The 17,711-nt window shown below is 47.3% G+C and overlaps 1 protein-coding gene across 4 annotated transcripts in view; it reads right to left on the minus strand.

Annotated features, from left to right (window-relative positions):
- LYN (LYN proto-oncogene, Src family tyrosine kinase) overlaps positions 1-17,711 on the minus strand; it is a 116,550-nt gene that overhangs the window by 29,828 nt on the left and 69,011 nt on the right. For all 4 annotated transcript variants that reach the window (XM_088469527.1, XM_088469524.1, XM_088469526.1 and 1 more), the window contains exons 5-8: positions 16,659-16,757; positions 16,472-16,575; positions 14,270-14,419; positions 2,258-2,410 (exon numbers count right to left, since the gene is read on the minus strand). In XM_088469527.1, the coding sequence (XP_088325653.1) occupies positions 2,258-2,410; positions 14,270-14,419; positions 16,472-16,575; positions 16,659-16,757 (506 nt within the window). The remainder of the gene's footprint in view (positions 1-2,257; positions 2,411-14,269; positions 14,420-16,471; positions 16,576-16,658; positions 16,758-17,711) is intronic.

A 17,711-nucleotide genomic window follows, 5' to 3' on the forward strand; every position in this document is an offset into this window, starting at 1 on the left:
ATTTAATGACTGTATTAAGTGATTAGGTCTACCACTACTGGGAGTATAGCCAGTGACACACATGGTGATTTCTGTAGCTAATTTGCTCGTATTGTACAAACTGGCCAAAAATGGACTAGTATGTAGTATGTGGTCTTTTGCCGAACAACAGAGATCAATAACAATACATCTAGGAAACTTGCAGTTATCTTGTTTCCAGGGTAGCAGCAGGTCGGATAGGTTCAATAATCCACAGGGTATTAAAAATGGCACCTCATCTCACCCCCCCTTAAGGCCCGATATCGCAACGGACTCACAGACTGTTGTACGCAGCCTGTAGCTACCGTAAGTGTATCATATAGCTGCACTCACTCACACGGACTTGCTGTGAAAGTCTAAATGAACCTGTGTGTCCAAAGTATCATGTAAATTCATACCAATATATATATATGTTTCCAAGCTTATAATTTTTCTGTGACATATGCAGGGACTAGGAGACACAAGTCGTTTTTCTGCAGTAGAAACCTTTAGCTTCACTGGCGTCACAAGGGGGGTGCGGGCCGCACCGGGTGACACCATCCAAGGGGGTGACACCAAAACAGCAGAGCTGCTCTGCTATTTTGGTGTCACCCCCTCAGAAGGTGTCACCGAGCAGCCACACTTGTGAGAGGAGGGAGAGGCTGTTGGCTGTCCAGCAGCTGCTGCGCTGAGTCGGGCTTCTCAGCAGAGCAGCACAGCAGCCCCTAGCCTCTCCCCTGCCCATTGACTGCAGAGGATGGACAAGATTGGCAACAAGTGGGCATGGCTTAGCGGAACAAAGCCATGTCCCCTTCTGCCCGCGCACCTCCAGCACGCAAGAATATGGACCCCATATCGATCACCGCATTGGGTGCAATGAAGGTAAGTGACTCCACTGATTAGCTTGGCTAGAAATAGCCTGTTTTTAGGTGCTTTTATGGTCAGCGATAATTTTTAAAGTCACTGACAAGTACACAGGAAGTGGAGATTGGGAATGTTGTCCCCAGTTCTATGGGAAAGGCCATGTATATGCAGGCGATGATGGAGGTCTCTACCATGGTGGAAAAGTTTGCAGTTGCACCTACCAATGGGTGGCATTGGGCACATCAAGAGTGTTCCTTGCAGTATGGAATAAGCGCACTGGTGCGCCTAGTATTGCACAAATAAGATTTAATTTGTAAGAAGGGAGGTCTTGAATGATATAAAGAGGTGGGAAGTGAGCAAAGGAAGAGGACTCAATTTCTCCATCATCTCTAATATCTATTTTATGTTTTAGTACTTCTACTAAAGTGCAGTTGAGGCACCTCTCTGCAGGATAGCGGGCATTGTGTATCTTTTCAGACCAGGAAGTATACATATATAATAGTGGTTACATACTGTACCTTTGTATGTAGCGTTTAAAAGTATAAAACATAAGAAAACTTTGTACTGTACTAGTGAAAGGGAAATGTGACATTTCCCATATCAAAATCCAGAATTTGCCCCTGTGTGTGCCTTCACTCCAATGATTTAAATAGGACATAAATGAGGTTTAAACGAGCAGTATTAGAGTGAAAAAATGATTAGTTTAATGAGTATAATCCTAATGTGGCAGTAGGTTAGACTTCGATAGATTTTTTTTACAGTTTCCACTTATTTGCCAATCCAGAGACTTAGGGGAAGGTCGAGTTTATTGGTGTGTAGTGTTGTTTTGCCGAGATCACTAGCAGTAGCAATAATTGCTATGTTTATCTTAGTTACTAATGCATTTTACATGCATGTAACGCCACTTTTAACAAAATCATACACAGGGGTCAATTTAATTAGGGTTGAATTGCAGGTGCTACCCGGGATGTGCCATTGTGATGCCCGCAACAGCACAAAAATATTGCCATGATGCTATTAAATTGTACATTGTAGTGCACATTAAAATATACATTTTAGGAGCTGCACTGCATTGCGCAAAATTGAATCAACCCCGCAGCTACAAATTTTTGCCACAAAGTACCAGTACATCTGACAATCCTAATCCTCATCTGATTTTGACTGAGCAGATGTTCGACAGGGCTGCCTAAGAATCCAGTGAGCTAATGGCCTCATTTCGTCAACTTCAACAACTAGTGCTTATGTGATGAAGTTATCCTATGCTCAGTCCAGTTTGGTCATGTGTTTGGCCTAACTAACCCCAGAGTCAGTGACCAGGTGATAAGCATCTGGTCCTGCCTGTGTGTTGCCAACTGGGATAAAAACAAATAGAGAACAGTAAGTCTCACATACTCACCCATCCAGACTTCTCCAAACTGACCAGCCCCAAGTTTCTTCACTAGTTTGATAGACTCCCTTGGGATTTCCCAAGCATCCTTGTCCCAGGGTTTTTGTGGTTTTGGACTATAGCATGGCTTATCAAGCTTCCTACATAGACCGTCTGCTTGTTCTAAAAAGAAAAAAAAATACCAAGTAAGAAGAACACTTGAGTCACCACAAAGTAGGCTGGTTAGCATTGGTTACATTACAGGAAGATAACTATTTTGGACTAGCCGGGTTTTCCAGCCCGGGACTCAGTAAATACCACTGATTGGATGTTCCTGGGTCTCACTTGATGATGTCAGCAGCCAGACACACAGGCACCACACTGCAGACAACAGCAAAGGCAGCATTTAGGCAGTCTGAAAGGGGTTAATACCACTACTGTCACTACAGTGATGGCTAATTGGAGTGATGAAGTGAACTGTACACTATGCTGTCAGAAGCTGCATTATCCTCTCAGTGGCTGAAGCAAATAGCAGTAAAGCACAAACACTCATGAACTGAGGGCTACACAGTGGTAATCCATCAGCCATGATTCCTGCAATGCTGTGAGCAGTCCCCACCCCTCCCTTTTGTGACCTTATCTTTGTAAGCCTGAAAAAGTACATTTTTAATGACATTCATAGGGTTTTACAGGGCTGACCCGGGTTCAGTGTGAACGGGGCCAACTCGGGAATAACCTGCGTTGAAGGTGCAGTGTGAAAGGGGTCTGACCCGGGTCACAGCAGGGTTGGACCGGTGTTCAAAATCCCGGGTCAGAGCCGGGTTTGTGATGTGAAAGGAGTATACGTGCATTATTGGTGTATCTGACCTGCACTGTATCCAACCCACGCTTTATCCGACCCCCACTATATACAACTCACATGGTATCCGACCTGCACTGTATCCGATCAGCACTGTATCCCGCACTGTAACTGACTCGCACTGTATCCAACACACACTGTATCCAACTCACTGTATCCCGCACTGTAACTAACTCGCACTGTATCCAACTCACTGTATCCCGCACTGTAACTGACTCGCACTGTATCCAACTCACTGTATCCCGCACTATATCCGACCTGCACTGGATCCGACCCACATTGTATACCGCACTGTATCCAACACACACTGTATCCAACTCACTGTAACCAACTCGCACTGTATCCAACTCACTGTATCCCGCACTGTAACTGACTCGCACTGTATCCAACACACACTGTATCCCGCACTGTAACTGACTCGCACTGTATCCAACTCACTGTATCCCGCACTGTAACTGACTCGCACTGTATCCAACGCACACTGTATCCAACTCACTGTAACCAACCCGCACTGTATCCAACTCACTGTATCCCGCACTGTAACTGACTCGCACTGTATCCAACGCACACTGTATCCAACTCACTGTAACCAACCCGCACTGTATCCAACTCACTGTATCCCGCACTGTAACTGACTCGCACTGTATCCAACTCACTGTATCCCGCACTATATCCGACCTGCACTGGATCCGACCCACATTGTATACCGCACTGTATCCAACTCACTGTATCCCGCACTATATCCGACCCGCACTGTATTCGACCCGCAGGTACGGAACGCTGTTTTTATGGTTGGGGAGATTTTGGGGAACTGTTTAACAAAAAGACTGATGGCGCTTTACATGGGCACAAAGTGCCAGTCATCAGTGGCCCAGCGCCTCCAGGAGGGAAATACAGATTGGGCACTGAGAATAGGCATGTTCTGGGGGCATGTACACTTGCCTAGGGGGCATTCACATCTGCTGTTGCTATTTACACATGTTTAGGGTTTCCTTCTTTGCTGTTTGCTAACTACGACTACTTTTGTTTTGAGCAAGAATATTCCACGCACGATTTTTAGTAAATTTCTGTGTCATATTGTTCTCTATTGAAAGTACTTGCGAGTTAGTTTGATTGGTTATTGCTAATACATTACTAATTTGCGAAACATTTTTATACAGAAATAACTGCCATGTGTTTGTGCCGCTGCTCTGTTGATTGCTTAGTTTAGCCAGTAAACCTTTGGCCAATGTTGGTGACAGGGGCGGATTGGGTCTGAAAAGCAGCCCGGGAAATTTTTTGAAGCAGCCCTAATGGGGGTGTGGTCTGTCGAAGGGGTATAGAATCCCTTTTCATAGGACCTAGTTCTGAGTTAGGCGCAGTTGCGGCCTTCATTGCATCTTTTGCTGCATTTGTGTCTGCAACTTTATGCCAATACCACTAAAATGCCCTTCCCTGTTGTACATCCGTCCGTGCATCTTAATGTGCAAAGAAAGAGATTCCCGCTGTCAGCGTCTACAGACACTGCAATCAGGCTTTGTGTGTCTTTAAACGCCACCATCAGTCGTAACAGTGAAACTTGCACTAGCCCTATGCTAGGTGCAGATCATCAATCGGTGTATGGCCTTTAATGTGAACAATTCATTGTCTCTATAAGAAAACACTTTTAGCAACCCGCCCATACTATTTTACATCTGTGTCTGACTAGCCAAGCTCCAAGCTAGGAATAACCAAACACATTTATAATACACTTATTGGTGTGTACGTCTGATTCTGTACAAACACCATCGGGATGCATGCATTATGCAGCTTGAGTGCAAGCGCCAACAAAAAAACATTGCACAAGAAAAAAAATAAAACACACATTGTCGTCATCCCCCAAGAAGATAAACACAGACATTGGTCCCCACAAAATAAAAAACAAACACATTGGACCCAAAAAGGAAGCAAAAATACAAACACATTAACCTCAATAGCAAAAAAATAAACACAATGACCCCCACAAGAAAAACACACACACAGAAACACACATTTTTATTTTTGCCTCAATTGGAAAAAATAAAACACACTGAGCCCCACCAGAAAAAAATAAAATACATTGGCTCCCACAGGAGAAAAAATATAACCTGGGAGGGGGTAGGGTGGCCAGTGCATGTCCCTGGGGCTGGGTGTGATATAATGGATACTGTATGTCCCTGGGTTGGGGGGTAATGTGTCTAGGGAGCCAAGGGGTAGGGCGGGGAGTGTATGTCTATGGGGCCAGGGGGTAGTTTAGGTCTATGGGGCCTATAGATATAGCAGAATATGAAAGAGGTAGCAGAGGAGGATAATGTGTAACAGGAGGATAATGTGTAGCAGAGGTTGATAGATGTTACAGAGCAGGACAGAGCTGAGTTACAGTAAGTGTGTTGTAAACATAATCACATTTACTAAAGTGGTCCTGAGCAGAAGGCTTACATAAAAAGGTGCATATGAGATCGTCTCCTGTGTAGTGAGATAAGATCGGCAGCTCGAGGGGCCTATTCATTAAACATAAAAATTCAATGGAGATAATTAGCTTTAGAACTCTCATGGAGTTCTAGCTAATTATAGGTGGAATTCATCATTCCACCTCTCCATAAGTATCTATTCCGAAAAGCTGTCATTTTTGCGATGACAGCTTTTCGGGAAATAGATACTTTTCCCTGCCTACACTACCTTATCGCGTCTGGAAACAGTGCTGCGCATGCGCTGTTACATCTGTAAAACCAGCGCATGCGCAGCACTGCCTACAGATGCGTTAAGTTTCGTACCCCCCCCCCGATCCCCAAAAAACAGCCTAGCCAAAGATCCCCCTAGGACATCACACAATGCCCCAGATGTTAACCCCAGAGTGTTAGGGACCTGCTCGACGAGGTGACCTGGACGTTAGTGGGCAGGCCCGTATCATTGGCCAATGATATGCTAACTACCTCTGATATGATATTTAATTACAATATATAATTACATTTGTACAGTAATGATCACATAGTGCATCTGCATTTTCTTTTCCTGTGCATAGTACTTCAAAATCTCAGCACGATAGCACCTTTCATTACTATTAGGGTGTGCAGTCTAGAGTCACTTCCCAGGTGTATACAGGCCCGCTGAGAGCCACGGCGGGCCTGGGTAATAGGGGGCGTGACCTAATCGCGGGAAGCGTGGCCACGCCCCCTTCCCGGGAAAAAATAAATAAATAAAGATTTGCAGCGCGCGCGCTTGGGAGGGGGGCGCTCTGGGCCCCCTCAGCCCTGCTCAAAGCCAGGGGGGGCGCGATCAGTGTGATCGTTCCCCCCCACAGGCATAGGAGGCTGCTGCTCAGCTGCTGCTGTGGCTGCGCTGCTGTGAGGGAGGGGGAGCGGCGCTGGGGCCCGGGACCTCAGGAAGCCCGGGCCCCGGTAATCTGTATCCGCTCCCCCCCCCCTCTCGGCGCCCCTGGGTGTAAATTATATATATATATATATATATTTATATATATATACATATATACATACACACACACACACACACACACACACACACCAAATAAATAAATATATATATATATATATATATATATATATATATATATATAGTGGCAGTATCAACAGAGATGGTGCTGGTGAGCAGCAGATTCTGTGTGTGGCAGGAGAGATCCGCCCACGCAGAGTACAAAAGCATTGTGGGAATATGTGTAATGGCTGCCATATGACCAGAGCTCAGGTGAAGTTGCTGGTGGACACAGTCAGACAGTCCAGGTGGGGCTGCAGTGTGAGTAAAGCAGACCAGGTGGCAGGGCCGGACTGGGACTAAAAATAGGCCCTGGCATTTTAAATCACATAGGCCCACCTCGGTGTCAGCATCTGGTTCCTGGCACAGACTCCATCCTTTACTATTCCTGACTCCTCCCACTGCTTAGTCTATGCTCTTACACATATAATTAATATTAGAACAACATAAAAGTGTATATTATTCTCTGTATTAAACACACACAACAGAGCACATCCTGCAGGGGATTTAAACATGTGCCATAGTCAGACATTTGGTATTTGGTTGGTTTGGTTAGGTAAAGCTACATTGGTGTAGATCACACGTAAAGAAAAGGGAAGGCATTTTCCCAATTGACCAAGTACTAGCTTAGCAGTTGTAGAGGATTAGATAGGGATCACTGTAGGTTTTTTTAGGGCAGGGGGTGCAGAACACAGAGAAGGACACATCTGTGTACACCAAAGCAGAGCTGTTACTACACAGGCGAGTACCAAAAAAAACCAGGTGTGGGCTCAATGGGAATGGGACGTGACCACACAATAGTACCCCCAATTCAAATTATGCCACAGTAGTGCCCCTTCGTCACATTACACCACACAGTAGTGCCCCTCAATCACGTTACGCCACACAGTAATGCCCCTTATGCCATACTATGCCCCGGCAGCTGTCGACTTGCCGAATTACGCATTCCAGCGATAGGTTTGCATCTTGCAAAGTGATCATGGGCAGTAATGTCATGCCCAGCTCGCATTGCAATTAATAAATAAATGGGGCCCAAAATAATACCCCAGGCAGAGGTGGTTTGGGAAATTAAATTGTCCCTGGAAAAAATTCCTGAAAGTGCCCCATGTAGACAAGACAAAATCAACTGTAGGTGGGGCCCAACAAAAACGTAAGTGGGACTAGCAAACTATTACCTAGCAACAATACAATATGTGAAACCAGGGCTTGACAAATGTTTCTAAAATCTAGGAGCCAGGATGAAAGTGTAGGAGCCAGACCCCTCCCCCCTTCCCTCAGGGCAGCATTACTGAGCACCTACGCCCCGACAACCAACCCCCATGGCCACACCACTAATGGGCTACCCCAGGTAAACCACCCTCCCACAGCCACATTACTGAGCAGCTAACCCCCCTCTCCAGGCAACCAACCCCCAGAAAGACCACCCCTCTGCAGCCAAAAAACCTTGGGCAAGCAAAGCCACCGCCGGCAGTGGCCGAACTAGAGAGTGGTGGGCCCGGGTGCAAGAATGTGCTTTGGGCACCCCTATGCAGTGCCCACAGTAGTGCCCCACTAACAGTGCCCCCAGTAGTGGTTCCCCCTATACATTGCCCCCAGTAGTAGTCCCCCCTATGCATTGCCCCAAGTAGTAGTCCCCCCTATACAGTGCCCCCAGTAGTAGTCCCCGTATGCAGTGCCCCCAGACATAGTCCCCAATATGCATTGCCCCTAGTAGTGCCCCCCCTATACAGTGCCCTAGTAGCACCCCCCCTTACACAGTGCCCCGGTAGTGACCACCCCCCTATACAGTGCCCCCAATAGCGGCCACCCCCCATATGCAGTGCCCCAGTAGTGGTCCTCATATACAGTGCCGCCAGTAGTGCACCTTTAATCAGTGCCCCCATAAGTGGTCCTCCTATGCATTGCCCCCAGTAGTAGTCCCCCCTATACAGTGCCCCCGGTAGAAGTCCCCCTATGCAGTGACCCCAGTAGTAGTCCCCACTATGCATTGCCCCTAGTAGCGGCCCCACCCTGTACAGTGCCCCAGTAGCAGCCCCCCCATACAGTGTCCCCAGTAGCACCCAACCCCCCTATGCAGTGCCCCCTGTAGCAACCCTCCCTCTATGCAGTGCCCCTTACACACACACACACACAAAAAAAACACAATTTACCTGATCCCCGCTCCTACCGATGACCGCCGCTGTCCTTTCCTCCGGGCCCGCTCTGGCTATGCACTATGGGATGGGAGAGACTTCATGACATCTCTCCCATCTCCCTCTGCGGGGGGAGCCGGAAGGCGGAGCTCATGAGTGAGCTCCAGCCGGCTCCCTCCATGGACGCAGCAGCCAGTGAGAGTCTGTCTGACTCTCATCGGCTGCTATAACAAACACACAGCTGCCGCTGGCGACTGTGTGTATGTTCTGTAGTGTGGATCACACTCGCGGTCTGCACTACACTTGCGGCGGCAGGGGGTTGCCCTCAAACTGGTCGCCAGGCAGCCAAATCTGGTTGCCATGGCGACCTGGCCCCCGGGATTTGTCGAGCCCTGTGTCAAGCATCCCAATAATGACTTTAAACTACATATGTGGTCAAATACTCCGATATACAAACAACGTCTAAAGGCCCCCACACACGGTGCGATCGCACCATGCGAGGCGATAGGGGATCCGTCGTCCATTATATCAGGCGGTCCACACACACAGTGCAATCGGGTGGCCGCCCACCCAATATGCTGTCTCCCTCCTCCCTCCCTCGCATGGCCATGCATGGAATTGCACATCGCATCCCCTGACCTTTCGGTCCTGCAGAAAAATCAAGGGGTGCGATGTACGACCCCATGGGAGCGCGCTCAGCCCGACATCAGGGCCATACACGGTGCGATATAGCAGGCAAATCGCACTCGATCAGTCGAATCGCCACGTGTATGGGGGCCTTTAGATAAGTCACTAATGGCAATGTATATAAAACAGTAAGATAGTTCTCTATTATGTATGCGCCCAGTCCTAAAAGCCCCCTATGCCAATTATATCGCATTTTTGACACTCATAAGTACTTATCACAAGAGCACAGAAATACAAAAACACTCTAAACAATACACATCACATTTATATCAATTAAAAATATTTATAAAATTTACACTTAATATATGATAACACCGGAATAGGGTGCGGATAAAAGCCAGATCCATAAAAAGTATATTGAAAAACCTGATCCATAGGAAGCATTGAAAAAGCTGGATCCACACTAATTTCCTACACGTGAACACCCAGAATACCTGGATCCATACTAAACATATAGGAAAAGATTGTTCCATACTGAGGACCTAATTCTGAGTCGCACGCTATGCCGATAAGAATGCAAACAGCCAATGTTTTTTCATTACCGCGCATGTGTCCTGTTTGTCTGCCCACGCAGTACAGATCTGTACACAGGGTGTTAGAATTATATTACGCATTCCTGTGCAGCGACTGGTAAATAACAGGGGGTGTGGCAAATCCAACACACGCAGATGTTGCGTCTTATAGGAGTTTTGCTGGAAGCGGCTACGTACAGAGACACAGCAGCTTACATAGGAGGACTTACTAATGCTGGGCATACATGGCCAGACAAAATGCCTGTCAGACCGACAGACATTTTATCTGGCCGGCTGCCAGCCGCAGATGTCGCCGGCATACACTGTGAGATTTCTCACACAGTGTATTAGCCAGACATCCGCGCTCCGCCCCCGGGGGAGGAGACATTTCCCTGTTCCTTCCGTAGGAAGGAACACAGGAAATGTCTGTCTGTCGGCCGCGGCTGGGCATACACTGCCTGATGCGGCCGACAGTTTATCGGGAAATATCGCATCGGACGGGCATGCTGGACAATCCGGCATGCCCGACCGAGCAATATTTAACCCTCGGTTGCCCCCCCACGCTACAATTATCGGGGCGATCCGCCGATATCAGGCGGATCGCCCCAATAATTGTAGCGTGTATGGCCAGCATTAGATAGAGAAACTGCACCTGCCAAAGGTAATGTAGCAACTTCAGATGCTGCGAGTCTGCGTCTCAGTCCTTGTAAATTTGGGCGCATGCTTGTACACCAGGGAAGATATTTTTAGTAGCATTACATCTGCGTCAGCTTCAGAATCAAGCCCTAAATATTGAAAAAGATGGAATCTGTATGATTCAAATCCTGGCGTCGGCAGCCCGACAGAGGAGGAAATCCCGATCGTCCCCAGGTAAGTATAAACTAGCCTAATTTTACCCCTAACCCTCCTTTAGGGTGCCTAACCCTAGCCTCACCCCCCTGTGCCTAACCCTAACCCTCTCTCCCCCTAGCCTAACCCTAACCTCCCGGGGGGTGCCTAACCTTAAGTCCCCCCCGGGTGCCCTAAACCTAAACCCCCCCCGGCGGCTGTCCGCGCCCGACGCCCGGCATCCTTCCGATCAGGGCGCCGATCTCCCGGCGTCGGTAAAATGACAGGCGTCTAGATTTAGATGCCTGTCATTTAACCTTCGCCAGGATTAAGTAGTCTGGAAGCCGGCAGGCAGCATTCCGTCCGCCGGCTTCATAAACGTATACCGAAAAAGATGGATCCATACTAAATTCATAGAAATTCCTGTTTCTCCTCCTCTCTTTCCTCTTATTTCATCTCTCACTCCCCGATCTCTCATCCCCACCCCATTTCACTCTATGGGCTCTATTTATTAACATTATTTTTACTAAAATAAAGTGAAAAAGGGTGTTTTCACACCCTTTTCACATTATTTTAGTTTCACCTGTAGTTATTACAGGGCAATTGGAGTAGAATTAGTAAAATTCTACTCCAACCCCCAGTATCACTTATTTTTAGTAAAGCAGATCGCATTTCCCATAATTGTAATGGGAAATGTGATCTGTGTGCAAGTTACTAAAAATAAATTGTAAAAAAATACCGGGGGAAGCCCTGTGATAATAACGCCACCTGGAGGTGGCGTTATCCAGGGTCTCCCCCGGTTACCGGGCTCCCACTCTGCTCTAACGGAGAGAGCAGAGGCGGGAGCCGGTACCAGTAATCAGCTGTGTGGTCTAAAGAGACCGCAAGCTGATTGCTGTAAAAAAAAGAAAAAAAAAATTAAACATTTTTTTTTTCACTTACCTGAATCCAGGGACCGGTGATCGGGCCTCCGGTGATGGCTCCTCTCCGGTCAGCTGGTCTCCCTCAGTGCACTGGGGCCCGGTCATCAGGTGATCGGGCCCCAGTGCAGTATGGGAGATCACCTGATCGGGAAGCCCGGAGAAGACCACCGGAGGCCAGGAGGATGCAGGTAAGTGTAATGAAGGGAGGGGGGGTCGCGGGGGTCCGCGATCGCGGGGGGCGGGGCTTAGCGCCGGGGGCGGGGCTTAGCGTCGGTGGGGGGGTAGTAGCGGTGGTCGGTCGGCGCATGCGCGTGCTCTTAGTCGCGGTATTTTTTACGAAAATACCGCGACTAGAGTGCGGATGGGATCCGCAGGGACAGAGCTTTATCGCAAGCTCTGTCCCTGCAAGGGATTTATAGTAAATCCCTGTGATATTACCTGAATTCGCAATGCGAATTCACTCGGTAATATCACACTACAATCCGCATTCAATATGCGGATTGTAGTAAATAGAGCCCACAGTATGGATGAGAGAAAAATAATGAGAGTTTTTGAGTCTGAAAAACATGCGAGTTTGCCTGTTCTGACTCTATTACATTGACCGAGGTTAAAAAGTGCAGAGTTTACTGCTAAACTCTAACATTTTCTAAACACTCACCCTATTACATTTGGCCCCAGATCTTTGTTTTCATTCTGCCCCTCTATCTTCTTCATTTTGTGTGATGGAGAAAACTGAGGGTGATTGTGTTACTTACGCTGGGCATTTTACTATACAATTATCTGGCCGATCCACCCGTTATCAACTGATCAGCCAGATAATTGTACAGTGTTTGCACATTACCGATCAGTAAACATTGATTGGTCAGACATGCCGGAGGGGGAGTTACGGAGAGGGTGAGGGGGAGTTACAGGGAGGATGAGGACACTGATTGGGGGTTACAGGGGGTGAGGGCTGGGACACTGAAGGGGGTTAAAGGGACGGTGAGGGCTGGGATACTGATTTGGGGTTACAGGGAGGTTGAGGGCTTGGACACTGATTTGGTGTTACAGGGAGGTGAGGGGAGGGTGAGGGAAGGGACACTGATTAGGGGTTACAGGGAGGGTGGGTGCTAGGACACATTGGGAGTTACAGGGAGGGTGAGGGCTGGGACACTGAGGGGAGGTTACAGGGAGGGTGAGGGCTGGGACACAGAGGGGATTACAGGAAGGGTGAGGGCTGGCACACTGATTTGGGGTTACAGGGAGGGTGGGGGCTGGGACACTGAGGGGGGTTACAAGGAGGGTAGAGGCTGGGACACTGAGGGTTATGGGTGGGGACTGGGACGCTGAGGTGGGTTACAAGGAGGGGGGGGGCTGGGACACTGATTGGGGGTGACAGGGAGTGTGGGGGCTGGGTTACTGAGGGGGAGATACAGTGACTATATATATTGTAATTGCAGGAGACCTGCACTCCCTGCACATATAAAGCTGTCTGTCAGTAGGGCAGTTAGTAACAGATTTAAAAGGAAAATAAAGTGCACACACTTACCTGATGTTTGGTAGTGCCCCCTCTTCTCTCCACTTCAGGGTCCAGAAGATGCAGTTGTCACATTGAGTCTTCTGCTCCTGTATTAGCGCGCTGCTGCTCCTCTTCGGTACTTCCAGTTCTTCACAAGCAGGCAGGGGGGGACGTGTCAGACTGTAACTGTTACTAGAGGTCCCGCTGGTCCTCTAGAGTCCACTGGCAGGACATGGCCAGTGGACACTAGAGGACCAACAGGACTTCTAGTAACATTACAGTTAATGTGCAATAAATGTCTTCTCTCAGGCGGCCATTTTGGGAAAGATATTTTCAATAGCATCCATGCAGACGGGGGAATTATAAGTTATACCTTTCCATGCAGACGGCCAGACCGGCCCGCTTGACCATCGGCCCTTCTGGCATTTGCCAGAAGAGCCAGATGGTCAGTCCGGCCCTGCCAGGTGGTCAGGATCATACCTGCCAGGAGGCAGGCAGATCCACATACCTCTGACACTGTCCTTGTGAGAGGCGGCAACCAACAAGCTGAGAAAGCTATACCAGGCCAGGAGGCCAGTGTCCAGTCCTGCATGTGGCAGGAAGGACCACAGATCTCAGAGACTGTGAAAGACTGTTATGCAGATTAGCTGCTTCTATAGAGAGGGTTCAAGAAGTGAGCTAGTGCCCTAAGAAAGGGCTAGGTTGTTTATTATTTTATTTCTGTTTACTGGTTTCCATGCTGGAAGTAAAGCATCATTTTCGTTTATTTTACTGGAAAGTCACGTGTGGACCCTAATTCTGCCCCTAATCACTGCACCACTGACACCAGTCTACCAGGCTAATTACCCCAAGTTGTCACATGATTATATATATATATCTATATATCTATTTCAACTTGTCCGACTTCCCACTAGTAGTAGTAATATAATGCATCTGCCATTACTGTGTGCACAGAGCACTGGCAATGCAAACAGTGTGATCCATAACAATGTTGTTTCAAATGAAAACTTAATAAACACATTAAACTTTTTACAACTGACATATACCTCGGGATCAAGATCATCAGCTCATAAAGAACAAAAGTTCATTCATATTAATCAAAACTAGAAAAACTCACTCTGGTAATGCTGTATCATGTCACTGATACATTGGAAAGTGATTCTAGGAGAGATGTAAAAACCGCCATTATCAAGAGTCCTGATTTTGTAGTGCTTAATGACATCACCGTTCTTAGGGTCTAAATCCCTAATTGACAACGAGTAGCTGCCTGGAAAAGTGGAAATAAGAGAATGAGAAGTTAGAATTCACTTACTAGAAAAGTTGTAGTTTACAAATTGTAATTTATAGACCCAGTCTGATTGACAATATAAAACTTAAGATCTCAGGGCCTGATTCAGACCCGCTCGCGAGCGCTGAGCGCTCGCAAGCGGGTCGATGGTGCCCTAGTGCGCATGCGCACGACGGAGGCTGCTCCGTCGTGCGCATGCGCGAGACACGGCTAGCGACGGGGAAGCCGTCGCTCCGGGTCTCGCACCAAAGGGGGCGTGCTGTCGATGGTGAGTGACAGCACGCCCCCTTTGGTGGGCGTGCCGACGGCGTGGCTGCCAGACGGAGGCGTTCCCATGGGAACGCCTACCGTCTGGGTCCGGCCCCACTGACATCACTAGTGATGTCAGTGGGAGTGATTTCGGCACTTAGAGCCAAAATCACTCCAGGGCTTGCGGCAGTGAGACCCTACCGCAGGGTCTCGTCGCAAGCCCGATGGTTGCGATGGTCTTGACCATCGCGACCATCTTTTTGGCCGCTCACATATGCTGTGGGTGGTCACCCACAGCTATGCGAGCGGCCAGGGGGCCGCTCCAAGTTTAGATAGGAGGGCCCTGATTCAGAGCGAGCGCTCTGATCAGAGCGTCCGGCTCTGAATCAGGCCCTCATTTGCAAAACACAGCTCAGAATTTAAAGGAGATATATCAAATCTTGGAGAGAGATAAAGTGGAGTGGTTGCTCATAGCAACCAACCAGTTTCTAACTTTAAATGACAGCTAGCAGCTGATTGGTTGTTATGGCCAAATTCTCCACTTTATTACTCTCGAAGATTTGACACATACAGTATCTCCCATAGTACATGTCCATAAAGTACACCTTCAAGTAAACTATAACAACTAACAAATAGAATATATAGAGGGGTCTTGCATAGTTTGCAACTCTCTTACAAAACTGTATTTAAACTCCTGATATTGCAACAAAAAAAGAACATGGCATCTCTCAATAATCCAGTCAAAATCAATAAGATCATGAGTGGGCATTTTCGAGAATTTGGTGGGACTGTCTGTGCCCTAATAATCTGACCATACTAGCATACAGTACTGCAAGCCAGAAGTGACCTGGGTGTGTACCCTAAAAGCCAGATTTAACCTCCTGTCTTTTCCACCCAAGCCCACCCCTCTCATATCCTATGCAACACTTGATTCTTATATATCTTAACTGTTATGTCGTATGCACACCATTATGCTTAATTCTATGCTAATTTTGTAGTAATGCTTATTATTATTAACATATATATATATATATATATATATATATATACACTGTATATATATTTATGTGTGTGTGTTTGTTTATATACAGATGTAGGCACGCTCATCCATCCCGCGATGCGAGCGCATCGCGGAATGGATGGCGCAACTAGTGTGCCCGCGTCTATGGTGTGCATGTGCATACACACACTCCCGCCATAGACTGCAATGGGCGAATGCCGGCCGCGCTTAGTCGCATGGGCCGCAGTTGCACATGCATCGCGGCAACGTTGTAGCCGGCTACATCTGTATTTTAGATATACCAATCTTAGGTATGTGGTTGCACTCTGATATACGCACGCCTTGGGGTGCATTGTGCAGGCCCCCTGCTCTTTGTCAGGTCTCCGGGTATATGGTGCCCGCACCATGATTGGCAGGGTCAGTTCAAGAGAGGAGAGTGCGCAGGCTCCGTGCGGTCCCCCTCCTCTTTGGCAGCACAGTAGACTCTGGCTTTGTGTCAGGGTCTACTGCGCATGCACAGGTCTCTGAGAACATGGCGACTTCTTAATTGTAATTGCACAAATCTCCGGGAAAATGACCACCTTGCCATTTTCCCAGTGATTTTTACTGCTCTGCAGCTCCAGCCGAAACAGGACTCCGGAGAAGTAATTATAATTATATAGGTGCAGGGTCTGCAGCATAGGTCCCTTTGGACCAAGGGTCCATATGCACCGCACACCCATTATACGCCAATACATATGGGACATTTGACAGTTTAGATGGAAACAAGAAAAATAACCAACCTTTCAAAGTTTCACTCTCTCTGATCAGGAAGGCACCAGGACTATTTCCAGGGGCTAACAGTTGCCGTTCTGCATCTTTTCTTGTAATGTCCTTGAAAAACCATCTGAGAAATAAACGGTAGAATAACCATGAGTGTCTGGAGACCATCGGTATTGCAAGACAACGCTATTAAAGCAATGAACTTACTCTTCTGTCTCTAACGTGTTAGCTTTGGCTACGTAGTTGCTTGGAATGTATCCTTCTTTCTTGGTGATCAAGGATTTTGCTTTCCACCATTCCCCGTGTCTGCAGAGAAAAGGTATTTTAATTATGTCTGGGTTTTTTTTAGATGTTAAGAGGTTTTACTAAACATATCAGACTAACGTTCAAATGTGTGAATAAATAACTAGATACCTTTGAAATACCAGCAATGATTATTTCATGGTGTAAGCGCAGTTAAATTAAAACTCCCTGTGCCATCAGTAACACACAGGGGGCGACTCAATTGTTGCATGGGCGTCGAAATTTGCAATGCAATTGTTGTGGGCGCTCATTATCTTCATGCCTTATTAGACCGGGTTTATCTGTGTAAAATGGCTAAACCATTCTAAAGTACTGGTTAGGGCATCCAAACCACAGGTTACTCGCACATTTTTGCTTGCACCCTCCTGAGGGTGCGAGCAGAAATACCGGCACCGAAAGCTAACGCGCTCAGATAGAGCATCAATTGAATTGCTCCACCGGGCACCTTAAAAAAAAAATAGCCGCTGGCTGAACAAGTGAATCGCCCGCACAGGCTCTAGTCTATAAATATTAACATGGAACCATCTCAGGTTTGTTAATCTGCATATACTGAATTGCACTGAGATGGGCAAGTTACAAAAATACATTGAAATGGAGGACATAAACAGCAAAATAAGGAAAAGCAATGAAGGCGAGATACAGACCACCAAAGTTATCTATGGTTATTATAGCATTGGAATTACTACAAAATAAACATTTATTAATAAATAATGTATAGCAATCCTTGCTTATAGTGCTCCTTGTCACTTGTCTCCTAGTCCCTTATGACTCTGTGTTTCCTACCTTCACTGTTACAGTCTCATTAAGTGATGAACTGCCTACTTGACCTGTAACACACCTCCACATGCCCAAGACCTAGCGAGGGACCAAACCCTTGTCTGCATCCTGCTTAGTTTGTTGATTTTTTACACTATATTAGTCCAAAGACTAATATAGTGCGGGGAGCCTCTTACCTGC

This window comes from Taudactylus pleione, unplaced genomic scaffold (assembly GCF_031769625.1).
Source record: "Taudactylus pleione unplaced genomic scaffold, aTauple2 ptg000093l, whole genome shotgun sequence".
In the NCBI taxonomy this organism is placed as follows: Eukaryota; Metazoa; Chordata; class Amphibia; order Anura; family Myobatrachidae; genus Taudactylus; species Taudactylus pleione.